The sequence below is a fragment of the Sturnira hondurensis genome, unplaced genomic scaffold (genome assembly GCF_014824575.4).
Source record: "Sturnira hondurensis isolate 20B ecotype Veracruz unplaced genomic scaffold, ASM1482457v3 Scaffold0022908, whole genome shotgun sequence".
Classification (NCBI taxonomy): domain Eukaryota; kingdom Metazoa; phylum Chordata; class Mammalia; order Chiroptera; family Phyllostomidae; genus Sturnira; species Sturnira hondurensis.
In genome coordinates this window covers 9,561,863-9,586,750 of record NW_028095539.1, presented here as the reverse complement: position 1 = coordinate 9,586,750, position 24,888 = coordinate 9,561,863, and the positions used below count along the sequence as shown (strand labels likewise).

The 24,888-nt window shown below is 61.4% G+C and overlaps 2 protein-coding genes across 2 annotated transcripts; one reads left to right on the top strand and one right to left on the bottom strand.

Moving 5' to 3' along the window:
* Window positions 1-455: 455 nt before the first annotated feature.
* On the bottom strand, window positions 456-7,033 carry UAP1L1 (UDP-N-acetylglucosamine pyrophosphorylase 1 like 1). The gene is made up of 9 exons (XM_037036670.1): window positions 6,642-7,033; window positions 5,605-5,809; window positions 5,223-5,398; window positions 4,788-4,960; window positions 4,434-4,627; window positions 3,922-4,062; window positions 3,331-3,516; window positions 2,739-2,805; window positions 456-2,403 (listed from the first exon to the last, which is right to left on the bottom strand). Exons 1-9 carry the CDS (start codon window positions 6,928-6,930, stop codon window positions 2,320-2,322), a joined length of 1,515 nt encoding a protein of 504 aa, XP_036892565.1. The 5' UTR covers window positions 6,931-7,033; the 3' UTR covers window positions 456-2,319.
* Window positions 7,034-11,432: 4,399 nt separating this feature from the next.
* Window positions 11,433-16,490, top strand: SAPCD2 (suppressor APC domain containing 2). The gene is made up of 6 exons (XM_037036812.1): window positions 11,433-12,162; window positions 14,090-14,202; window positions 14,708-14,854; window positions 15,065-15,172; window positions 15,249-15,374; window positions 15,441-16,490. Exons 1-6 carry the CDS (start codon window positions 11,565-11,567, stop codon window positions 15,567-15,569), a joined length of 1,221 nt encoding a protein of 406 aa, XP_036892707.1. The 5' UTR covers window positions 11,433-11,564; the 3' UTR covers window positions 15,570-16,490.
* The last annotated feature ends 8,398 nt before the right edge of the window (window positions 16,491-24,888 follow it).

Here is a 24,888-nt window from a genome sequence, read left to right as displayed (position 1 = left end):
CCATCTCTCAGGGCCCGGCGGTCTCATCCTACACACAGCTCTGCGGGAAGTTCTAACGAGGCCCTCACTCATCCCTCCCCGCGCAACCGGTTACCAGGGAAACGGTGGCATCTGGAGCACGCAAGTACCCGAGGGCCCAGTCACCGGCCCGTCCAGGAGAGCTGGTTCAAGCCGCAAGTTCTGGGTGGGCCTAACCCCCAGATGCCTGACCCACTGAGTTGTTGCAGGTCCCCTAGACCCTGGTAGGTGGCTGGGCAGAGCAAGCAGGAAGAGCTTCCCGACCGACCCGCCCGCCCAGAGTAGGTTCGGCTCAGCGTGTGGGCTCCAGCCCTCGACGGACACCCCTGCTGCTGGTCCGGTGACAGAACGGAGGCTCGGCTGCCCGCCGCTGGGAAAGCCAACACGCTAAGGAACGTGGTTTTCCAGACGCCGCCACCTGGAAAATGGGTCTCGTCTCAAAGCCTAACTCCTCCTCTTTGGAGGCAGGTTTAATAAGGAGGAAGAGAGGAACAGAACAGAAATCAGAGGCGGTTGAAAAGTTCCCCACATGGCAACATGCACCATCCATCCCAGTAAGGCAGGTGACAGTCCTGATGACACACAGATGACAGGTGTGCGCCATCCCAACTTCACATCATCCTGGCTCCATGGGTGAAGGTCAGCAATCGGGGAGCCGGGACGCTTGAAGGTCCGAGTCTGTATCTTCTGAAGTTAGTTCCTCGGATTCTTACACAAACGTGCCGTTCACCTAGGAGGGACGTACTGGAGCCGGCGTTTACAGGACGTGTAACGGATGTTAGAGTGGGCCCCGGTTCCCACCGTTGCTACCATCCCGTTGCACTCCACATGTGCTGCTTCAAGACTGCACTCTCCAGTCCAGGGACCAATCACAGCACCCGGTGTTTCCAGGCAGCTCCCCTCGCCGGCCTCCCCACCCCCCCTGCACTGTGTACGAAAAATCCGGTTTGGCGGTATTTCGAACACAGTTAGTTATTTCAGGAGCAGTTGTCTGGGGTTGGCGGCTATGGAGGCAACACGACGTCTGTGTTGACGGGACCCTCCCGCCTCTGGAGTGCAGGGGGGACGCGGGACACACACCTGTGGCAAGTGCCAGAGCACCTCTGTGTTCTACTGTGGCGGCGTCTCGTAATCATGCACGCTACGAACAGTGCAGGAAACGGGTGCCTGGGCCCTCAGTGCTGCTTGAAACTTTATATGAAGATACAAATTATTCGAAAATAAGTTTTTAAAAGGTGAGCTGTTTCAATAGTTTGCCCAGCAAACTATGTAGAAGAGATTGCGCGGTGTTTCCATTCTGGCAGTGAGGAGCACTCCAGGCAGGACCCTGGCCCGGGCCTCCGCCAGGTGGCCCTGCCTCTGCCCTGGACCCCCGGCTTGCCTGGGGAGTAGCTGGGAAGAAGACCCTAAGGCACACGGTTTGGTTTTGAGGTTTACAAGAAGCTGGGAGACCTGGGCATGGCCCCGACTAGGCCATCACATCCAGGCTGGGAAGTGTGGGGGCAGCCAGGGTCTGTTCCAAGCCCCTGGAGGGACCAGCAGCACCTGTACCCACCGTCCTGATAACACCTTTGCCCTGGGGAAACCAGGGGGTTCCCTGCAGGCTGGGGGGGGGGCAGCAGAAGGGAGGGGCAGGCGGCCCCATTTAGTAGAAGGCTGCACTGCGCGTCAGCGGGGAGGTAGATGCCCCTGTGCAGTGTCCAGAAGGGGAGGCGGCACTGGGCCCCAGGGCAGCAAAGCCAGGACAAGAGAACAGGGCCTGCTGGCTTCCCCCAACCTGGGCCAGGCTTCAGGGGGGCAGGGAGGGGGCCATGGCCCTGAGTTGGAGGCTGTGCCCTTGCCGGTCACGGAGCAGGGAGGGGTGTGAGCACCAAGATCAGGGCTGCCGGCAGGCTGGAGAAAGGGTGGCACTGGTCCCATTATGCTTCGTGGACGCTCAGCAGCCTAAACCAGTCACGGACGGGACAGAGGGGACACGTGGAGATTCAGCCACAGCGTGCCAGGTCCAGCTTCTCGCGCTGGTGCAGCCAGCCCTTTATGGTGCTGAGTCGAGCCGCTCTGTTGTCAGCCTCAGCTGGCAGGCTGGCCGTGGTGCCAGCCTCATCCCAGTTATTGGGTCAGCTGCCAGGGAGAGAGGGGACAGTCCCTCTGCAGACCAGGAGTCAGGGAGCAAACCAGGGCCCTCCTTCTGTGCCCCGAAGTCCAGAAAGTCGCAGCCGTGGGCTTTCCTACCGGGAGCCCCGGGTCAGGGCCACGTCCACATCCTTGCAGACCCCAGGGGTTGGCAGGTCTGGGAGCCACTCAGGGACCCAGTGCCCTGACCCCTTTCTCATCCAGAATGACTGGGGACTGGAACTCCCGGCCTTGCAGGTACACCTCCAGACCCTGGAAATGAGCCAAGTGTCCATCTCTTATCCCCGGGCACGGGTCCCAATTCAGACTGGAGCTGGGGAGACTTCAGGGGCAAGGGTCACATGCCATCTCCAGACCACAGGCCAGCACAACCCCCCAGCCCAGGCGAATTCAGACCAGAGCTTACCCTGGGGGCCAGCACCCCTCCCTCTGCAGCCAAAGGGCCCGTTTATCCCACGGGTAGAGTGAGGCAGAGCTGCGACTTTCCACCCAAGCACCCTCCCCTCCCCGGACCGTCCTCCTCTCTGCTCGTGCAGCCTGGCCCCAGAAAAACTCCACAGAAGCCCGGGCAGCCAGGTGGCTCTCACCTCTCCACAGTAGGACACCAAAGGCGAGATCTCGCAGATGGCCGGAGGCTCTCCATTGCTGGGCAGGCTGAGGGAAGCCCCTTGTCAGCCTCTGCTCAGGCGGGGATGGGCCCCAGCACCCCCTTCACCGGGGCTGGCCCTGTCCTGGCCCAGCAGGCTGCCTACCACGCCCCCAGCTGCCCACCGTCCTCTTCCCTGGAATCTCCTTCTCTGGACCCCAGAACCCTGAGCCCCCGCCCCCGCCTGAGAAACAGGCCCAGATCTGGGCCGGAACCCTGCCCCCTGCAGGCTTCCCTCTCCGAGCCTGCACCACCAAATGTAGGCAGTGGCTGTGAACTCCTGAGAAGTGGAAACCTAACGTTCTTCCTTCCCAGCCCTGAAAAGCGACCCCCTCGTTGCTGTCTTCTGAACGTCCTGCCTGGTTTCGAAGCTTGTGAATGAGCCAGATAAGGCTGCAGCGCCCCCCAACCCCCACCTTCCCTAGGCAAACCTTGAGGAGTTGAGCCACAAGGCAGCAGCAGTGGTCCCTGCATGGCCGAGGGGGGCACACAGCCACCTGCTCGGACAACAGCACCCTGGGGCCCCTACTCACCCGGGCAGCTCAAGGAGCCGGGCCCCCTGTGCACCCACAAAGCGGGCCCCGGCCCGCAGGGCCCAGCGGTAGTGCTGGGTGAGCAGTGCCCGCCGGGCTGTGGTAGGGGTGTCCCTGTCGGCCGGGTCGGCGTTCTTCAGAGGGGAGAACTCGTCTTCACGCAGTACCTCGAAGGCCACAAAGTTCCTGGTGAGGACAGAGCAGGTGACCCGCCGTGCTGGCTGCAGTCCCTGGGCCTGGCAAGTGGGCAGCAGGCCTAGGCAGGGCCCACAGGGGCCACCTGAGGCTCAGAAACCCCGGGAGCCCCCGCACCCCAACCTGGAAATGGCAGACGGAGGACTCAGGAGGGGCCAGGTGTGCCCCAAAGCCCACAGCCCCTAACGTTCCCTTCACTCCCACCCTCGGGGGGCTGCTTCTCTGGCCTCCTCCCCAAGATCCACCTTCTATCCCCCCAACCCCCACTGTGAAGGGGCACTCCCACAGTGCCCCCCAACCACAGCCTCCGCATCCCTGCCCACCTGGGCCTCAGAACCCCCCCCCCCCACCGAGAGCGGGAAGGGAGACGCGCAGAGAGCGCCTGCCGCCACTAACTCAGCAAACCGGAACACGTCGAAGACGAACTTCTCCATCTTGATTCCGTTTGGTTTCGGCGGCTTCACCAGATTCCCCTCCTCATCCACGTACGGGACCTTCTTCACGGCCACGTGTGGCTTCAGCAAGGGCTCAAACTTCCTGGGGGACAGGAGAACAAGGGGAGGCAAGAAGCGGTTCAGACGGGGTCCTTGAGGGAGCCTGGCCAGGTGGGGCAGGTGGTGGCTGGGCCCCGAAGGGCACTTCACTCCCCGAAGGGAGCTGAGCTGAGTCTGTGGGAGGGCACAGGCACCCTCATCCCTGCCCAGGAGCACCAGCAACCAGGGCAGAGGTGGTGCCATGGGTCACACCCCAGGAGGTGCAGGCTGGCCTGGCCCCGAAGCCTTCCAGCAGCTGCCCAGCCCTCTGGGGCCTTCAGCTTCTTTCCACACCAAGGACCTTCTCCACCCAGACCACTGCCAGTGCCTCACCAGAGCCTCACCCCACTCGGATCAGCCCCCGGTCCCGCTCACCGGGTGACCTCCTCCAGGAAGCTTCGAGTGAAGAAATGGTTGCAGATGTTCCCTGCCTTGTAGAGCAGGCTGCCGTCGGGCCCGCGGAGGCTGGCCGTCTCGGCGCTGATCTCGCTGTACTCCACCACCTGGGGGACACCGTCCACCTGGCACACCACGCCCACAGGCTCCTCGGGGTAAGCCTTTTCCACCACCTGCGGCCACGACAGAGGGGCTGGCACGGCTGGGTGTGGCGGGGCACTGTGCGGCTGGAGGCCCCGCTGGGGTGGGGCAATGCGGTGGGGGCGGGGCGGGGCGGGGCCAGGCCGTTGGGGCGGGGCACCGCGGCAGGCAGGGTAGGGTGGGAGGGCTCACCTTGGCGCCACAGTCCGCGCCTTGCAGCACGCAGAAGCCAATGAAGATGGGATCCGCCAGCCGCACCAGGATGTTGTCCACACAGTACACGTGCACAAACTCTACTCCTCGCCTCTCCATGTCCTCTAGAATCCGGTGGTCCGCCAGCGCGCAGTACAGGCCCCCGTTGCCGTCTGTAGAGAAGGGGTGCGCCTTGTGAGGGGGGCGGCGTGGCCTTGCCTGACTAGTGGGGGGTGGGTTGTGCTGGAGGTAGGAGGCCCCTCAGGGTGGGACCTTGAGCCGGAAGCGGCTCTCACTATCCTGGTATTATGCCACGCGACAGATGGAAATCGAGCCCGGGACAGAGGAGGCCACTGTCCAATGCCACAGCCTCCAGGCAGCATATTCTGGCCATCCCAGGCCTGCTCCCTGTGCTGGGCCAGGGGTAGGGCCTACCTGGGGCCATGGCAACCTTGTCTTTCTGCTCCAGGACGGCCTTCCCATCGAAGGTCACAACAGGCAGCATGCGCTGCTCAAACAGGACCACGTTGTCAGGGTCCAGGCAAAAGAAGTCCTGCTGCTTGAAGAACTCCCCCGTGGGCCCCAGAGTGAACTCACTCGTCATGACATACCTGCCGGGACAGGGGAGGTCAGGCCCGCCTTCAGGAGCTCCCACGGGGGGCTGGCATCCGGGTCCAGTGTGGGTGGGGGCCTCAGGCCTGTCTGGGTGGATGCTGGGCGCCGTGTAGGGCTTGAGGTTCAAATCTTGGTGTGGGGCAGAGCTGGGGCTGCATGGGGGGGCCACTCGGGGGCCAAGGTCAGGCAAGAGGGGACATACCAGGGCACCGTGCAGCGGACTCCGTGGCGCTCACCGGCCAGCTGCTCCACCCGCCGGATCCGCTCAGCCTGCAGCTGATACAGCGTCTTCTGGCTGGGCAGCCCCACCTCATACATGCCCTTGGGGTAGGTCACGCCCAGGCGCGTGCCCTGCCCGCCTGCCAGCAGCAGCACGGCCACCTTGTTCAGGGCGATCTGGCGGAGACCTGGGGGCAAAGGGTGTGGTGAGGAGGTGCCTGGGACCCACTGTGCTGCCGCCCCTCCTCCTCACAGGAAGGCTGGTGTCTGGGACAGAGACTCCTGATGCCCCCAGACAACCTAGCCTGGCCCCAACCCTGCAGAGGGTTGGATGGTGTCCTCCTGGGTTAATTCCCAACCTGGGTCCTTCAGAGAGAACACAGGGGACAGCAGTGTGCTCAAGTGTGCAAGGGGTCCCTACTGCCAATACACCTGGGGGCTGGGCACTGGCCAGCCAGGTGTGCGCAGGCGTTCAGCACTCTCCTGGGTGGCCGCCAGCCTGGAAGTGTCTGGGGGCGGGGCGGTCCCTGCTCATGCGTGTGAGGGCGGAGACTGTACGTGGACCAAGCCAAAGCGGGAAAGGATTGGGGGTGGGGGGAGAGAAGTGGTGGCAGGAAAAAGGAGACAACTGTACATGAACAACAACTAAAAAAAAAAAAAGAAAGCCCCGGCTGGTGTAGCTCAGTAGATTGAGCGCGGGCCTGTGAAGCAAAGGGTCGCCGGTTCGATTCCCAATCAGGGCACATGCCTGGGTTGCCCGCCAGTTCCCCAGTAGGGGACACATGAGAGGCAACCACACATTTATGTTTCTCTCCCTCTCTTTCTCCTTCCCTTTTCCTCTAAAAATAAAATTTAAAAAAAAAACAAAAATAAAGCACTGAAACAAACTGAACTCCGAGCACGGCCTCTCCTTTCACCCTAGTCTATGGGTATGGCCCCTTCCTGCCAGCCAGATGCGCCCTGCTGTTGGGACCTCCGCCCCGCCCCGCCCCGCCCCGCCCGGGCCTCCCGACCCGTTACCTTCTTCCTCCCAGAGTCGCCGCCTCTCCGCGTCGCTCCGGCTCACGCTGCCCACGCGCTCGGGAGGTAGAGGACGCAGGCGCGTGGCCAGGTCGGGCGGCGGGACCGGGGGATGCGCACAGGCCGAGGCCGCGCGCTGGCAGTGCTCGCGCAGCGCCTCGGGCTCCAGCGACTCCAGCTGCGCCAGCAGCGAGGCGCGCGGCCCCGGCTCCAGCTCCGCGCAGAAGCGCAGGAGGTGCTCCTGGCCCACGAGCTGCAGCCGTGCACGCACGTCCTGCTCCGAAGCCATGTCCTGTGCCGCCGCCGTGGGCCCCCTTAGCACTCGTGACCGGTGTGCTCTGACTGGCGTCACGGGACCCGGCGGGTGGTGCTGGCCCTAGCGCCCCGCCCCGGCCCTGCCCACCAGCTGCGGCCTAGCGGCGGCCTCGACTGCGCCCCAACCGCGGCGCAGGATCTCCGGGGTCGCGCTCGCCGCTGTGGGCGGAGGAACCAGACCCGGCTCCAGAAACACCTGAGGCGTAGGGGTTGGGGCACCTCGAGTTGGAGAGCCCTTTCCCGGGCGCATGTGGACTGACTTCAGTTCAAAAACACCGCTTCTGCGCTGGATTGAGCGCCTGCCTGTAAACCAGATTGTCGCTGGTTGGATTCCTGGTAGGAGCACAGGCCTGCGTTTTGAGCCGGTCCCGGTAGTGGGGCACGCGAGAGGCAACCACACATTGGTGTTTCTCTCCCTCTCTTTCTCTCTGCCTTCCCCTCTCTAAAAATAAATAAGTAAAATTAAAAAACACCCCCTCTGCCCACTGCCCTGGATGGGGGGCTCACCCCGGGGAAGGCTAGGGTCTGTCCCTGCACGCAGCCACGTTTGCACTTACCAAGACGCCTGGCAGCGGAGACATTGGCCCTGGAAGAGGCCAGACTCACAGCTGGGCTGGGCTGCAGGAGATGGACCCAGGTTAGCAGCACGGCTGGTTCTCTGGATGTCACCAAGGCCCAAGAAGGCCTCCCTGTGCCCCCCCCCCCCCCCCCNCCCCCCCCCCCCCCCCCCCCCCCCGCACACCTCCTCCTCCTCCTCACTGCCACAGTGACTGGGACCATTCAGGAGCCGCCCCTGTCCCTGCCTTGTTATTTTAACTACCAGGCTTTAAAATACTCTGCTGTTTAGGACTTTCCTTGTGACAAATATGCAAGTGTCTTCCGTCATCTGGGGACGGAACTCTCTTAGAGACGAGTCTCATCAGGTCTAGAAGTAATACATGCCCATGGATAAAACGAACTTATTTTTATTTTTTAATGTATTTTATTGATGATGCTATTGCAATTGTCCTATTCCATACACACCCCCATTCCCCCCTGCCTGCACCCTCCCTCCCACAGTAAAACGAAGTTAAATGGTGGTTTGGACTCAACATGAAAAGGGGCCTTCGGCCAGGCCTGCTCGGCCAACCTCTGTTGAGACAACTGCGTCTCCTCGCAAGCAGCTTCCACACGTCGCGCCCCTCCCACTGCATGTGCCCTGCTGGGGGGAGGGGGCAGGCCCTGCCAACGGCCTTGGAGGCCCTGTGAGTTCTGTGGGCCTGGAACACATTCTTTTCCGAGGCTGCTCTGAGGCTGCCTCAGGGCCTTTGCTCTTGCTGTGGCTCCAACCTGAACAACCACTCTCCCCCTAGAAAGTCCCGTGACTTCCCGCCGGGCTTTGTCAGGCTTCTGCTTCTGCCTCCTCTTTGTGGAGACCCCCCCCCCCCGAGACTTCTCTGTTCCTTCCTGCCAGACCCCACCCCCTGGCTCGGAAGTCAGCGCCACAAGAGATGGGGTTGTTGGCTCACTGCCCTGCCCATCACGGCAGGCTAATGCCCAGCACACAGGAGGCAGGCAGTTAGTGTTTGTCGACTGACTGAATGAATGAGTGTTGGGTCCTGAAGCCTGTCACTGGGCCACAGCAGGTATTCAGGGAGTGCTAGCTGAATGAATGAATGAGTGAATGGATGACTAGTCTGCTTCATTACTTTGTGGCAGTGGAAGAGCAGTTTGGGGCAGATGCTGGCGGTAGAGGGTGTGTGTATGTGTGGGGGGGGGGACCAGCAGAGCAGTCTCCACACCCCAGAACAGAGTCCATGGGAGCTCTTACTGCCCCTGCACTTATGCCCTTGAAGGTAGGTAGCAGAACATGAACTTAGGGCCTGTCTGGGTCAGGGTGACCCCCATACCCTGCCTCAAGGTGGGGGTGGGCCTGCAACTGGAAGGGTCTGCACAATTGGGACTGTGCAGCCAGAGGGACCTACAGAACCAGGAGGAAAGGAACGGGCCCGCCCAGGCAGACAGGAGTGCAGACAGGTGGGTGTGCCAGCGAGGAAGCAGTGGGCAACCACTTCCCGGAGCCCTGTCAAGGGCAGGCTTTTGGCCAAGGAGACGCCTCCCTCTGCCAGAGGACCTCATCCAAAGGGCTCAGGGGAGCAGGGCCCAGAGGCCACAATGGGTTGCTGGTTGCTGTCGCAGAAGGAGAGACCAGAGAACCTTCTGACAGGCTCAGGGGCTGCGAGGCAGCTGCCCGCTTTCCCTCCACACCTAGTGTCAGGCAGGGACAGAGGGGCCCTGTCCCCCTGCCCACCTCCAGGATGCTCCAGGCTGGCGCAGCATGAATATAATCTTAACTGGATGGTGCCTCACAAAGCAGTAGGTCCACAGGGCACCCACCTGGCCAGGGGCTCTGAGAAGCCCCCTGGGTGACAGCAAGGCTGAAAGCTAGAGCTGGGGACGTGTCGGGCCAGGTTGGACAGTGGAAGGAGGAAGTGATCAGAGTCCGGGGGCAGGACTGCCTCGGAGCCGCACCCTAGTGCCACGCCCTGGGCCGACGCCGGTTCGTTTCTCCTGCATCTTCCTCTAGAGCCAGGCCAGGGCCATAAGGAAGCTCATGGGCCAGAAGTCAGTGGGGGCTGCCGTCCTCACAGCCTCAGACTCCTCTGCAAGCTGAGCTCGGGCTCACGGGCCCCAGCCTGGCCCGGGCACTGTGGGCCACTGGCCTCTACACCCACGCTAACCCCGCAGCGTTATCTTCAGTCCTCACTCTGGCTTGGTGTTCCACACGGCACCTCCACTGTGACCTCCAGGATAAGGTTCCCCATGTGCCTGCCTTCCACTGAGCACCCACCGTGGGCCAGGCCAATGCCAGGTCTGGGGTGGCCCCACCCTTCTCCCAGAGAGCATAGGGGCTCATGGGGAGACAGCCACCTTGGCAAGCAGAGAGCAGCACCAGGCTTTGAAGGTCAGAGTACAGACACTTAGGCTGACTTTCAGGGTTGGCTCAGGTGTCTGAGTGGAGTTTTGAAGGACCAGCCCAGTGATCAGCTGGGAGCAAGCAGGGAAGGGCATTTCTGTTAGAAAAGCCACAAAGGCCCAGAGGTGAGGAGATGCCAGGGCAAGGAGGACGGGGTTGGGGGTGCTGGGAGCTGAGTAGGAGGGGGAGGGAACTGCAGGGCAAACAGCTTGGATACCATCCTTAGAGTTTGGCAGGTCCTGCCGCTAAAAGGGAAGCCACGGGCAGGCCAGGCTGCAGGGGGCTTCCTAGGCCCGAAGACACAGAGGCCCAGGTAGGCACACCACCCAAAGTGGGCCTGAGGGAGGCCAGCCAGAGGGCCAAGGTGAACCCTGTGCGGGAGGCCTGTCTGGAGGGGATGTCTGGTGACTCTTCACTGATTTATCCCTGAAGATGAACAGTCTGTCTAGAAAGTGGCAGATGAACGCTCCGTGGCAAGGTGCTCATGGCGTGAGAAGGTCTAGGAAGACCCTTGGGGGAGGCACGGGCCTGGAGGGAGGGGCAGGGCCTGGAGGACAGGCAGTGGTGAAGGTGGGGGGTTCCAGGCAGACGGCCTCTGGGCAGCTCCCTGAGACGGGGTCCAGAGCTGGACAGCAGGCCAGGCCTCCTGAGCCAGCCCAGACTGACCAGACAGTAATGATCTGGCTGGAAAGAAAGGGTCCAGGGCACACAGGGCTGCCTGGCCGGCCTGAGGAGGCCGCGAGTGCTTGGAGAGCAGATGGAGGGGGTGTCCAGCCAGAGGAAGAGTCTGGAGCAGAGGACCTTGGGAACTGAGGAGACCTGGTCACCAGATGGGGATCTGGGGACACAGGAAAAAGTGGCTTTGTCCTGCAACAGGCAGGAAAGGCCAGGCTGTCCCCAGGGACCGGGGAGGAGCTAGCAGCAGTGGGGACAGAGAGGCCTCTGTGAGGGGAAGCGCCCAGCTGGCTGGAGCCCACAATCCTCTTGGGGCCCACCTGTGGCAAGAGAAAGAGGCTCCAGAGTCGGCGGTGTCTGTGCTCGAGACCCTCAGCGAAGAGCGCCCAGGGGAGCTGGAGGGGGAAGGTGGGTCCCTAGAGAGGGTGTGCTCCCTAGCCTTACCCCAAGAGGCCACCTGGGGACAGGTTTTGTATTGGACGCCAGGCCCCGCCCCTCGGAGAGGTAGGCCCGGCGGCCAATCGGAGAGAGGTACGATCCGCCGCGGGAGGATTGGTGTGGTGGCGGTGGAGAGCAGAAGGGGGTCCCCTGGGGTCTCCTTCCCTCATCCAAGGAGGCCGGGAGGGAGAGCGAGGGGGCGGACACCGCCCCTACCAGCTCTGGACCTCCGCGCGCCCTCGGCTCCTACGGGCACCGCGGCGGGAGCGCCCTGGGAGCTGGCCCCTCGGCCGGAAAATCAAACTCGGCTGGCGGCCTCTCAGCCAATCAGGGAGAAGATGAGCCAGCCTTACCCAATGGCCGCCGCGAATGCTAATGAGCACTGACGCCACGAGGAGGCCCATTCAAAAGTAGCAGCTATTGTCGCTGGGTTGTGTGCGCCTGCTCGCCCGGCTGTCGGGCCGCACGGCGACCGGGCCGGTGTCCACGCGGGGACTCAGCCTGGGGCGGGCCTAGTACGGAGCCCGGCCGGCGGGCCCATGGCAGGAGCCGCGATGGCCGAGCCGGGCCGCCCGCCGCCCGCCGCGTCCCCGGAGCCCAGCACCGAGGGGCTGCCGCGCGCCTTCCTGCAGAGCCTGCGCACCCTCTTTGATATCCTGGACGACCGACGGCGCGGCTACGTGCACCTGCGCGAGATCGAGTCCCGCTGGCAGGGCGCCGACGCGCGCGAGCTGCCCCGCGGCGTGCTCGAGGGCCTGCGCCGGGTGGCCCCGGCCAGCGGCTACCTGACCTTCGAGCGCTTCGTGGCCGGGCTGCGCACCTCGCTACTGAGCGCCGACAGAGGCCCCCGAGGCGGGGCTCGCGCTCCCGCCCGGGGAGGCGGCCCAGAGCGCCCGGGGGGACAGCCGCAGGCTCCGCCGCCTCCCCAGCGCCTAGTGTTCGCGCCCGCAGACGAGCCGCGGACAGTCCTGGAGAGGAAGCCCTTGCCATTGGGTGCGCGCCTCCCAGCGGCCGACCCGGGAGGCACCGCCCGGAGTCTAGAAAAGTTGTGCAGCCCGGCTGAGGCGGCGCCCGGCCTCGCGGAGCCGGAGAGGCCGCAGGGAGCGGCGCTGGAGCGGAGCCCGAGCGCCGACGCTGGTGAGTGCGGGACAGCTAGCCTCGTAGCCCCCACCCCGGTCCACACCTGAGGCGGGAGCCAGAGAGATGCGGCCCGTGCATCGCCCACCGGGGGACGGGGACGGGGACGGGCTGCTCTTCCCGGGCTCCTGAGCCTGGAAGGGAAAGAGGTTTCGTACCTGCCCGTGTGCTCCCTACCACAGAGTGAGGCCACCAGGGCCAAGGGGCTGGTGGGTGACTCTGCGAACCCCGCCAGGAACTCACTCTGTCCCAAACATGCGCTGGGCACTGGGAACACCTTCCGGGTGCGAGGGAGCTCTCCACCTCAAATACCTGCCCTATACCTGGGGACACCTGGGCCGTGATTTCATCCCTGGTGACTGCTTAGGGCCCAGAGGTGTCCAACCTATTGGCGTCTTTGCGCCACACTGGAAGAAGAGTTGTCTTGAGCCGTGCGTTAAATACGTTGCAACACGGAGTCACAACAGAAGTCTCAATGTTTTAGGTAAATTTATGGCTTTGTGTTGCGCTGCATTCACAACCATCCAGGGCCGCACACCCAGGTTGGACACCTCTGGCCAAGGTGGAGGTGTTTCCTTCTAATGCAGACAAGAGGGTCTCCCAGACGGTGGAGGGGACCGTTTTGCCTTCTTGGGTCCTTTCTCAGTCTGACTGCTAGGCCAAGAGGGTTGGGCCCACTGTCCCCACTGAGGTCCAAGCAGATGGGGGCTGCTTCTGCAGGAGGACCTGGCCTGGTTGGGGGGTGGGGCTTGGAGGCCTGTGGGGCTAGGAAGGAACATGGGCCACAGCCCCTGGGGTTGTCCAGCTCCAGGGGATGCCCAGTCCCTGGGGCTGGACCTGGCTTCTGGTCCAGTGGGCTGAAGGCCCCCATGCCTGCCCTGGGAGCAGAACCTGCAGGGGGGCAGCTTCCGGCCTTTTCAGTGCTGCCTTCTGCTCGCCAGCCTCACCGGACCCCTGCCTCGGCCTCTTCCACCCTCCACAGCCCTGGTCTCTGCCTCCCGGTCATCAACAGCGCGCTGTTGCGGGGTAACCCGGAGTCTGTCTGTGGACCTGGTGACCAGGCCCAGGCGTTCTGGAGTGTCCCTGCCTCTCCCCGTCTCTCTCTTCCTGTACCTTCTCCACCACACAGCACTGCAGGTTGGGACGTGAACTCCAGGGCTGTTCAGAGCCCGTCTGCCAGGGCTGGCTGGCAACCCACATACCACCTTGTGCCGCCCCCTGGACGTGTCCCTGCCAGGCACACCTGCACCCCAGCTTGCATCACCCACCCACTCCCATGGCCTCTGAAGATGAGCCTGATGTGGTGGGTAGGGCAAGGGAGCCAGGGGAGGGGGCCCTCGCACCGGCACCCCATCCTCCCCTCCCAGGAGGCCCTCCAGGAGGCTCTCAGGCAACCGGGCTTTCTGGCTGCAGTGTGGGCTGCAGAAGCTCCTGTTCCCTGCATAGTGAGCTGGGTCTGCACACAGGCGAGGACTAACCGAGCTGCGACCCCCACCTGGGGCACGTCAGGTCCTTGCTACCCATGCCCCCACCCGTTGCCCGTAGGAACCCACCCTTGAGGCCCAGTACACAGAGAGGAGCGTCTCCCCCCACACCTTGCACATGTATGTGCATGCATGTGTGGCTTGTGCGGACATGCAGCCCCAGGCCTCAGGCGTGAGGGGAGCTGGTGGGAGTCAAGTGGGGACCAGACCCCAGCCAGGCACAGAGGTGAGGTGTGGGCAGGCTGGTGTGCTGCCTGAGGCTCTGTGGCTGGACCGAGGTGGGCAGTGCCTGGAGAGGGTCCAGAGGCCTGCAGGCCTGAGCTGAGCTTTGCTCCACGGGGGCCGGTGGGAGTGTGGCCCCAGAGGGCCCTGGAAACCAGCCGTGGGGGTCCACCTTGACTAGGCAGACTTGGAGGTGAGCCAGGCCGGCACATTTGCTGCAGGTGCGGTGTCCTGCAGGGCCTGGGAGCTAGGTGTGGGGGATGCGCGGCGGGCCCCCCGTGCCCGAGGCGAACGGCGGAGGCACACCATCACCCATGGAGTGGACTGTGACCTGGTGAGCAAGGGTCCTGGGGCTCTGGGGCTCTGTCTGTCTTGCCTAGGATTGGACTCGGCCCCCATGCTTGGTCTCCTGGACAGCCCCTCTGCCTGGGAGGGGGCAGCCAGGCCTGGGTTCTGGGGGCAACCTGCGACAGGAATGGGGGTCAGTTCTAAATACCTCTCCCCACACGGGCTTGAATCCACTCGAGGGAAGGAATGGCCCGTGGTCAGGTCAGGAAGTCCTTCAGGGAGGTGGCAGGGTGGGTGTGCTGCGGCCATGGGCTTGGCCCCTCCCTGGTAGTGCCCCTGCCCCAGCCGCTGCCTGACGCTCCTCTCTGCTCAGGGGCCCAGCTCACTGTGTTCCCTGAGGAGACCTATGTCCAGGGGCTGAGAAGGCCGGGCCCCCCGGAGGGGGAACAGGGCTCTGCTCCCCGGTGCGGAGGCCTGTGGGGAGGGATCACACAGGCGTGCCCCTGGGTAGGTGCGTGCTCACGGGCACGTGTGCATCCTGCATGTGGCAGCTGAAGCAGATGGCGGAGCTGGAGCAGGAGCAGGAGGTGCTGCTGCAGGGGCTGCAGATGATGGCCCGGGGCCGGGACTGGTACCAGCAGCAGCTGCAGCGCGTGCAAGAGCGCCAGCGCCGCCTGGGCCAGAGCAGGGCCAGCGCCGTGAGTGACGCCGCCCGCTCCCCCCCCCCCGCGGCCACCCAGGGTGCTGGGACCCCCCATGGAGAGGCCCCCCACCGGCAGCACCTTGGACTCCCAGCTCTGAGCAGTAACTTTTGGGGCGGGAGAGCCAGCTGTGGGGACTCCCTCCAGGCCCGGTGGCTTTCCCTGGAGTGGCCCTGCTCTCCGACCCCCTTCCCTGCTTCCTCTCAGGACTTTGGGGCTGAGGGGAGCCCCCGCCCGCTGGGGAGATTGCTGCCCAAGGTGCAGGAGGTGGCGCGGTGCCTGGGGGAGCTGCTGGCTGCAGCCTGTGCCGGCTCGGTGAGTGCCCCGGCCGCCCCGCTCCCCGTCTTGGAGGCTGAGCAGCAGATGCCCACCTGACTCTGCCCCCCTGCAGGCTCCACCCCCCTCTTCCTCCGGGGGGCCGGGCCCCACCCTGGTCCCCACTGCACCCCCTGCGCCCGACCGGCAGCAGCAGCAGACCATCCTGATGCTGAAGGAGCAGAACCGGCTGCTCACCCAGGTGAGGTGGGGGGGAGCTGGGGGGCGGCCACAGCCTGGCCAGCCCTGACTGTCCCCCACCCACCAGGAGGTGACGGACAAGAGCGAGCGGATCACACAGCTGGAGCAGGAGAAGTCTGCCCTCATCAAGCAGCTGTTTGAGGCCCGAGCCCTCAGCCAGCAGGACGCTGGGCCTCTGGACTCCACCTTCATCTAGTGGGCCACCCCGGGATGCCCTTTGGTCCCGGCCTGGGGCTGGGGGGCGGACCTGAGCAGGGCTCCATTGTGCAGGCACAGTTTGAAGCTGCTGCTGCCAGGGTTGTGGACAGTAGGGACTCCTCCTCGCGTTTGCCAGATATCAGGCCCCCCGGGTCAGGTGGGCTTGTGGCTGCCCGGCCTCATGTTTACATCCGGCGTGTCTCCCCTCCCACCTGGGATCTCCAGTGAAAGGTGCTGGTCCCACTGGGCTGCACTTCTGACAGCAGCCAGCAGAGGGCATCACCTGCACGCTGCTCTTGGGCCCCAGAGCGCCCACAGTGGAGTCTCAGGAGGTGGGGAGGGTGGATATTCAGGCATCTGGGGTGGGCTGGGACACCTGAGGGTGTAGCAGGTGACTGGACCCGGGAGCCTGGGAGCCCAAGAGCATCTTCTCCCAACCTAGGGCACCAAGACTAGGAGGCTGCCTCTCACCAGAAATGGATGGAGGGGGTGAGGGTGGCTCTGAGGGAGGCGTGGTGGTTCCAGGCCCCACCCCACCCCGCGGGGTGGCTGGAGCGAGGCTGGAAGGGTGGCCACGCAGACTCCGGGCCCTAAACCAACCTGGGTTAGCCGTCATCGCTCCTGGCTGAGGCTCAACCCAGACATGCCCCGAATGGCAGTCTATATGACCCAGGCTCAGCACCTTGAGTCTGCCGGGCAACCAGGCCGAGGCCCCTATGGGGGCCAGCTGACTCCAGTGTGGCCCTCATCAGGGGTGGCGGTGAGCCTGGGGATCCCAGGCTAGCTGGTGGGCACCCCGACTTGTCACAGCCTCCCCACCAGCTCCTGCTCAGCCCCCAGATCTGGGCTGCAAGACAGCACTTTGCTCAGAAGAGGAGAGCTGCAGGACTCAGGGAAAGGCTGGGGGCAGGTCCCCCTGGGAGGGGGCACTTCCTGGGGCGGGGCCAGCACCCAGGCGGACTTGGGGTGCCCCGGTTAGACCAGTGCCAGCCAAGGAGGGGTCCCGGTCATCAGGCTGGGCCTGCCCTCCAGGGCTGCCCCAGGTCCGCCTCCTGCATGGTTCTGGGTCTGAGCCCCCTCTTAGTCCGTGACCTGTGCCCCAGACCAGCCCCACTCCTGCACCCACTCTCACCGGGGGTCGCTCAGCCCCCCGGTCTCCACATGCAGCCCTGACGTTTGCAGAACTGCAAACCACCATCCCTGCTGCTAGTCCTTCTGGGACCCTGTCACTGCAGACCCAGGCCCCAGTGGCACGGACCGGGAGCCCCCACCTGAGTCTGCAGCGGCACACTGTAGCTGCACAACCCACCTCCCGCCTCTGGGCTTTGCGCACACGGCTCCATCTGGGGGCTGAAGCAGCCAGGGGCCTTGGGAGGCAGGAGGCAGGACACAGGTCTGCCTGGGGTAGCTGTCGTCGGAGACTTCCCACACGAAGCTGACCCTTCTGCAAAGGAGACGGGGAGAGTGGCCCCCCTTGGCCCTGGTGTTCCATGCAGGATGACATCCACTTGTCTGCATGGCCCTAGAGGCCTCAAGGGCAGAATCTGAGGTGGTCCCAGGTTGGCAGGACCAGGCCACCATCGGAGAGGGACAAACAGCTCTGGGGAGCACCTCCCGGCCTGGCCCAGTGACATTTGGGGCAGCAGGGGAATCGGGGCTCCCGTTCCCTGCGGGGTGCTGAGCCCCACTCCCCACTTCCCACTGGACCCCCAGAAACAGCCCAAATGTCTGAGATGCCAATGGGGGTGTAATAGCTTTGGGTGGGAGCCTTTGCCCCCAAGCAGCGCAGATCCCAAGGACAACGAGCATCTTTGGTTTAGAAGCAAACTCGCAAACACAAGGAAAGACTCCACCGAGAGGCAGCAGGGCCCAGAGATGGGAGTTTTCAGATGTTGGAGTTACCAGAATATAAAATCACTTCTATATGTTTAAGGAAATAAAAGACCCTTGGAAATGTGAACAAGGAATAGGTCTTTATGGTTTCTTATTCTACCCAGCAAAGTATTAAAAAATCAAGTGCAAGTTCTAGGAACACAGGTGTGGAGTTGAGGTTAAAAACTGGAGTGGCCCGAACTTCAGGGGCAGGCCGAGGAGACTCGGCAGAGTGGACGGCAGGCGCGGGAGAGGGGGCAGGCCTGGAAGGGCAGGGAGAGGGCTGTTCCGGGGGGGGGGGTGTCCTGCAGGGCAAGGGAGGGGGGGAATATGGGAGTAAACATTTCCATTTTTAGGAATTGCCTCAAAGCATCGGTCCAGAGGTCCAGGGGCCCCAGCTGGGGTGAATAAAGGACTGCACACCTCATTCAAGATCAGGAAAGACTCCGGTGGCAAACTGATGGCCTGCCCAGGAGCTGCCATTACACCAGAGTCCACCAGTGACACTAGTAGCAGTGCCTTCGATGCTGAGACAGCGTGACCTCCAACCCAGAAGGCCATCCTCAGGGAAACTAGGTTTCCAAAATGAAGGCAACACAGGAACATTTTTTAAAAAATGTGAACCCTGGCTGGTGTGGCTCCATGGAATGAGTGCTGGCCTGCAAACTGGAAGGTCGCCAGTTCAATTCCCGGTCAGGGCACAGGCCTGGGTTGCGGGCCAGGGCCCCAGAAGGGGGCGGGGCTAGAGTTAGGGTGCTGAAGGACCCCCTGCCAAGGTGGCACACCCACCTGGCTTGTGGCACAGCTCCTTGGTTTCTTGTGCCCACAGGGCTGCGTGGGTGTCCTCACTTGGGTGTGACTGTTGGTTCCCTTGGGGCACATGACCAGGAAGAAACCAAGCACCTCTTCCCGTCTCTGGGTCACCAGTGAGTCACATCATCACTGTCTTCTGTTCCTCACAAGCCTGTCCTTTCCCAAAGGATGTGAAAGGAATTAGGCTCCACCTTCCCAAGTTATCTGTGCGCACACATATTTCTTATCCCCACTGAGGACATTTTCTCGCCACTTTCGGAAAGAGAAAGGAGGAGAGGAGAGCACCGACTGGCTTCCCGTACGACCCAGGGCCAAAGGTGCCCGGCCCACACATGTCCGGCCCAGACGTTTAAACCTGCAACCTTTGGATGTTCCAACTGACGGAGCCGCACCAGCCAGAGCCATGCACCTATTTTCAAATCAGCGAAAACGTGTCGTTAAATATGCGGGGGGATCTAAGTGAACACTGGCTGTAAACATTATGAAGATGATCACGCTATCTCCCAGGCAGGTGGTGGGGTAGCCCCGGCACGTGGGCAGGCAGCCGTGGCTGGGGGTGAGCCCACAGGGGTTCGCTCGCAGGAGGGAAGGGATGTTTGCTGGGGTCCAGCCTCGGCAGGGTTCAGAGTCCCTGAAGGAGGGACGGCGAAGGTGACGAATGAAGAGTCAGACACCCGGCTGGATGCTGGAGAACAGCCAGTCTCTGTGGGTCTGAGACTCCTGAACTCCCAGAGTTTGATTTAGGCTTTATTTTTATAGAGATTGTTACATAACATTAAAGGATCAGGTGCATGAAACAAAGTTATGTTAAACAAAGGTTATTTTGACCAGGAGACGCATTAGTCAGACAATTAGAGCAGCTGTATGAATAGAGCTTTTGATGTCCTGCTTTTCTTATCTGTCTAATTCTACGTGATACATATTTTTGTTCAAGGTGGAGGAGGGGCTGTTACTCCATCAACTTTTAGATGTTCAGGGGCTACCCCATCGGGGGGGGGTTGTTCTATGGCCAAGAAATCACTGTACAACCTCATTGGAATTCTGCGGATCATTGGACCTGAAATGCAGGTGTCTAAAAATCTCACCACCTATTAATGGCAAAGACAGACATGCAGGGAGAGACAGACAGTCCAGCCACAGCTGCCTCTGCTGTGCAGATGCATCTCATCCGTCCGACTGTGTCAAGGGGCAGCTGCTGGTCGGCTCCCGACAGACGATACCCAGCTTTTATGAAGTGCATTAGAGCAGCTGGGAGAAACAGAGTTTTAAAAAACAGCTGTCCATTGTGTATCTTCTGGGGGAGGGGTGAGGGGGGGAAGAAAGGAAGAAGTCAACCCTAAGAAGAAAAGGGAAAAATTCAGGAATCACATCAGACTAGAAAAACATTAGTGATCACCACAAATGTGAATGGATCACACTCTGGTTCAGGACAAAGTTGTCAGCTTGGGCTTTTAGAAATCCAGGTAAAAACTTGTAAGAGACACACCTAAAATATTATAACACACACACACAAAACCCAAGTCGTTGTATTAATAAAAAACAAAGTAGATTTATAAGGCAAGAGACACTACTAGTGATGAAGAGAGTAACTCCATAACAAGAAAAGGCTTAGTTTGCCAGGAAAATATAACAGCCGCCAACTAAGAACAGAGCCCCCAAATACATACCTCACAACAGGTCCGCAGACACCTCACCGAAGAGCAGGAGCACCTGGTGTAGAAGATGTCCGACGCGGTAACCGTTGGAAAAATGCACACGAAAGAAAGAAAGAGCGAGCACACTAAAAAAGAAAAATGCACACAAAGTACAGGGAGATACTGCTACACCCCAATCGGATTGACCACAGTAAAACTGTGATAACGCCCTGGCTGCTGTGGCTCCGTGGACTGAGCGCCGGCCTGCAGGCCAAAAGGTCGCCGGTGTGATGCCCGGTCAGGGCTCGGGCCTGGGTTGTCAGCCAGGTCCTGGTGGGGGGGCACGTGAGAGGCAACTGAGAGATGTATCTCTTGCACATGGATGTTTCTCTCCCTCTCTTTCTCCTTTCCCCTCTCTCAAAAGTGAATAAATACAATCCTTGAAAGTAAATAAGAATTGCAAAAGTCTCTTTAAAAGAAAACATGAAGCCATCCCCAGTGATTTGAAAGGGGTAAATTTCTCAAAACATTTCTCAACTCAAGCTGGAGCAGAGACCCCACCAACGCCACGCGCACCGGAGGAACAGAGGGCGGTAAGCTCCAGCCGACTGTGAGGAGAAAGCCAGGCCGGCTGCTGTCCCGGGCCAGTCGTCCGAGCCAGATGGCAGGGACACGAATCCTGTGTGACTGTTTCAGATCAACGTTTAGGGCCTTGAGTTCACTCCCCCCCATGGGATTTTTGCAACAATGGAAAAATAGTGTCATCTCGTTCCTGTAACACAGGAAGTGAGCCGTCTGTCCACCGCGGGGTGCCTTGGGGTTCTGAAACAGCGTGCAGCCAAGAAGGGGGCCCCACATAGGGACTTGGAATGGGATCTAGAACTCAAGGTGTTCAGGAAATATTAGAAAGATACATAGGACATATGTCTAGATGTGTCCTCACCCCTTCCCCCCACAGATGTGAGTTGGGGGAAGGGACACATGGGACAGGAACACGCAGGGCTGTTTTGTCCAGCCACAGCTTTGCGGCTATTCCATGGCATGGTCATTTAACATATCTACAGCCTTTGGCTGGCTGCATAGATATGTCACATAGCTGTGGCCATGCCTCGAGCCAGGGGGATGGAAGTGACTTCCACTCGAGATGTAACTGGGGGGCAGGTCCCCCGAGTCACAAGGCCTGCGTGAGAGCTTGGAGAGGACTGGCTCCATGACAGGGGACCACACCTGCCCAGACTCTCGACGGCCGCCCAGTAAACCTGGGATAATACAGGAATGCTGGCAGGTGTAAGTGACTGTAGGAGGAGTCGTAACGGGGGCACAGAGGAAGGCTGGCGCGGGGATCTCAATGCAGACTCCGCAGCAGCCGTTTGGGGAGGGAACGATGCGGTTTTGCCAGCATGGAGACCCCCGCAGCTCTGATGGGGGGACCCCTGCGGCTTTGGCGAGAATGGGGACTCTGCAGCTTTGGGGTGCTCCCTTTGGCTACATGGCTTAAGAAGCAGGAGAGACTTCCCCTGGAAGAAAAAGGGGTGCAAAGGCTTTCGTTGGGGGGCCATGAGAAGGTGCCACGCGGCTTTGGAGTAGCTGGAGGTCCTGGCGGCGACACAGCTGATGGTGCAGAGACCCCGAAACGACTTCTTCCCTGAGACGCGGTGCCCAGATTAAGGCAGAGGGAGAAGGAAGCACTGTGTGCGTCTGTGGGTGTCCTACAGGACTTTGATGATTTAACGAAGACATTGGGTCCCTACTTGAAGTCTGTATAGCTTTAAATTAACATTTCCTTTCCTTTTCACAAATCTCTGGCATTGAGAGATGTCTTTCCTCTCATGGCGGACAAGCGAACCTGGGGGGTCCTTTTGGTAGTAATATACTGTTACCCCCCCAACCCTGTTCTGTAACAGTTCCAAGATTAGTTCAATATTTTAAAAAGTGCTGTAATCCAGAGTATGAACAGAAAATAGGGCTGCAAAGGGTGCGGACAGAAGTGTCCGACTGTGCCCAGGAAATGGCCAGGAGCTAAGAATTTACAAAAAAGCCCTCGGCAAACATCATGCTTAATGGCGGAATGTTGAAAGCATTCTCTTCTTTGATCCTGAAGAAAACAGCCGTGCCTGTTATGGGCAATGCTATTCAAAATTTTACTGACAGAGTATTAGAGTTATTGAGACTTTAACAGGGTTCTGGTGACATAATAAACGTGTAAAAGTCCGCTGAGTTTCTTAAACCAGCACATAAAAGTCCTGAGAAAATTCAATTGAAAACTGTAAAGTAGTATGTGTGTGCAACGCAGTAAACCTAAGAAAAAGGTGGGGGAACTTTAAGGAGAAAATTATTTAAAACTTTCCTGAAAGGCCTATGAGAAAGCCTAAGGAAGGAGAGAAATAAACCACGGCTTTGGATCCAAGACTTGATGTCTGAAGGCGTCCTTTCCACCAGCTGGTGGGTAGGCTCCACATGCTCACCACCAAATCACAGCAGAGCTATTCAAGGAATCTGGGCAGGTCGTTCCCAAATTTCCGTGGGAGGCTGAGGGTTCCAGGAAAAGGAGTGGGGTGGGGTGGGGGCACTTCCCTCCCCGGAAAGAAAGTACCGGGGTGGTGAATAGCGGCCCCACCTGTGACCTCAGGGCCCACGGGTGCCCACACGTAGTCCCCAGATGAAAACGCAGGAACTGGAAGTCCCCTGCACACGCTGTGGAAAGCAAGCCCTGGCCAAGCGGACCGAAGGCTGGCAGCCGGCAAGTCCAGACCCGCAGGAGGAAAACAAAGGGGGCAGACCCACGTGGACGAGTGAGGGGCTTCCGGGACCGCACAGCCAGCTCACTGGTGTTCCGGGTGTCACCAAGGCGAGGACAACGCGGGGTCGGGGTGCTGCACCCCCGCACAGCCATAAACCCCCCAAACGAGGCTGCTGAGAGCCAACTGTTGACTCAGAGTCTTACTGATAACAGAAACAGTCAATTAACATGTATTTTGTATATCATATACAATTCCATACTCTTATAAGAAAGTAATCTAGAGAAAAGACAGTGTAATTTAGAAAATCATAAGGATGGATGCTGTGGCTGGTGCAGCTCAGCAGGTCGAGTGCAGGCCTGAGAACCACAAGGTCATAGGTTCAAGTCCCACTCAGGGCGCATCCCTGGGTTGCAGGCCAGGTCCCCAGCCGGGACAGCACAAGAGGCTATGACATATCTCTTTCACATCGATTGTTTCTCTTCCTCTCTTTCTCCCTCCCCTGCTCTCTAAAAACAACTAAAATCTTAAGTGGGCCCACGACAGCACAGACCGCTGCAGCCAGCGGGGAACCGCGCCCTCTCCAAGGTCAGCACAGACCAGCTGCACCGGCGTCACCGACGCAGCCTGGGCCTGAACAGCAGGCCCATCCAGGGAGTCGAACGCGGTCGGAAGGCTCGGGGAAACCGCTCTGTGCTCTGGCCAGACCCACCACAAGGGGAAGACAGGCGGGCGGGCGAGGGACAGGCACCTGCCGCCTGGTCAGGGTCGACCTGCTGCTGCACTGTCCCCGTCCCCTGCTCTGCTGTGGGGCGGGAACATCTGGCAGGCAGCACGGGGTCCCCTCCTGGGATGGGGCCTCTGACAAGCCTGCTTCCTGAGGACGGTTGGCAGGGGCCCCGGTGTTCACAGCCCAGTATCCGTGCGCGCCCTGCTTTCTGTGACGGCCAGAGCTGGTCCGATGACCGCACAGGTCCAAGAGCCCTCACCTGCTCAGGTGTTTCGGCACCCAGACACTGAAGTTTCCGACGGGGAGACCGGGGCAGGGGTGGCCCAGACCTCCGTGAGCGTCCGCGCCCTGCGTAGGAGGTCTGGCTCCTGGCGTGGGCTCTAGGACCCCTCTCCCGAGGGCCCTCCCACGCCTCTCTACAGCACCTCCCGCCTGGAGCCCGCCCACGCCCGGCTGCGGCACATCTGGAGCCCCGCCCCAGCTGAGGTTCCGCAAGCCCGAGACGCCCCGGGCCAGGGCTGGCCTCGCACTCCCCCACCCCACCCCCTCCCAGGGCCCTAGCTCCCCATGGACTTCTCTGGGCCAAGAAGGGGCGTTCCGTGCTTGTTCCCCGGAACAGAACTCACCCCCGGCCTCCACCCCGCCCGGCCGTTTCTTGCTCCCCACCTCCTTCCTTTCTGTTCCTGGGCTCAGCCGGGTGCTGCGCCATACTCCCGGCTCCCCGCAGGCAGTGTCCAAACCCCATCCCCTCAGGCCGGCGGGAGGGGGCGCTCCATCCAAGGGCAGCTCAGGACATCAGGGAACCCTGCTTGGGCCCAGTGGGGCGAGGTGGGGGTTGTGGGGGGCCAGGCCTACAGCACGCCTGCCTTTCATGCCCTTTTATGGGCCGCTGGGGCTGCTCCGGGCTGCCTTTGTCCTGTCCAGCCTCCAGTGCAAGCGTCTCCCGCCTCTGGGCTCTCTGGGTGGAAGAAGGGGCCGGGGGAGGGGGCTGGAGGGCTGCCCAGACTCGCTCTGCTGGGACCCAGCCTGGCGGGGCTTTTCGGAGGCTGAGCCAACTCCTGGGGTTCCCACCCTTCCCGTCAGGGTCCTGAACTGAAAGAAGGCCTCTTCTGCTGGGCCTGTGACCCAGGACCTTCAGCCTGGGCAGCCGTCCCAGCGCGGTGGTCCCTGCCAGTTCCAAGGGCCAGGGTGTGGCCCAGCCCCTGCCCCCCATCACACGCCACCCGTCTGGCCCCGCCCCCCCCCTCAGCCACCGGCACTCTGGTGGTCTTGCCACATGGCTTCTGTTTGGCTGGGTTCTTGGTGCTGGAATTCCCGCTCTGCCGCGGGCACAAAGGGGAATGGCCACTGGCCAGAGAAAGGGGTGATGCTTGGCCAAGCTGTCACCAGGGCATGGGGGTTGTCAAAGCACAGAGGCCGGACATTTTGTGCGGTGGAGGGACAGAGCTGGTTCTGGGGCGCGGGCTGAGCCGTGGCCCGTACCAGCCAGTGTCCAGGGACACACACGCTGTCAAGCCTGGCGGGGGGCCA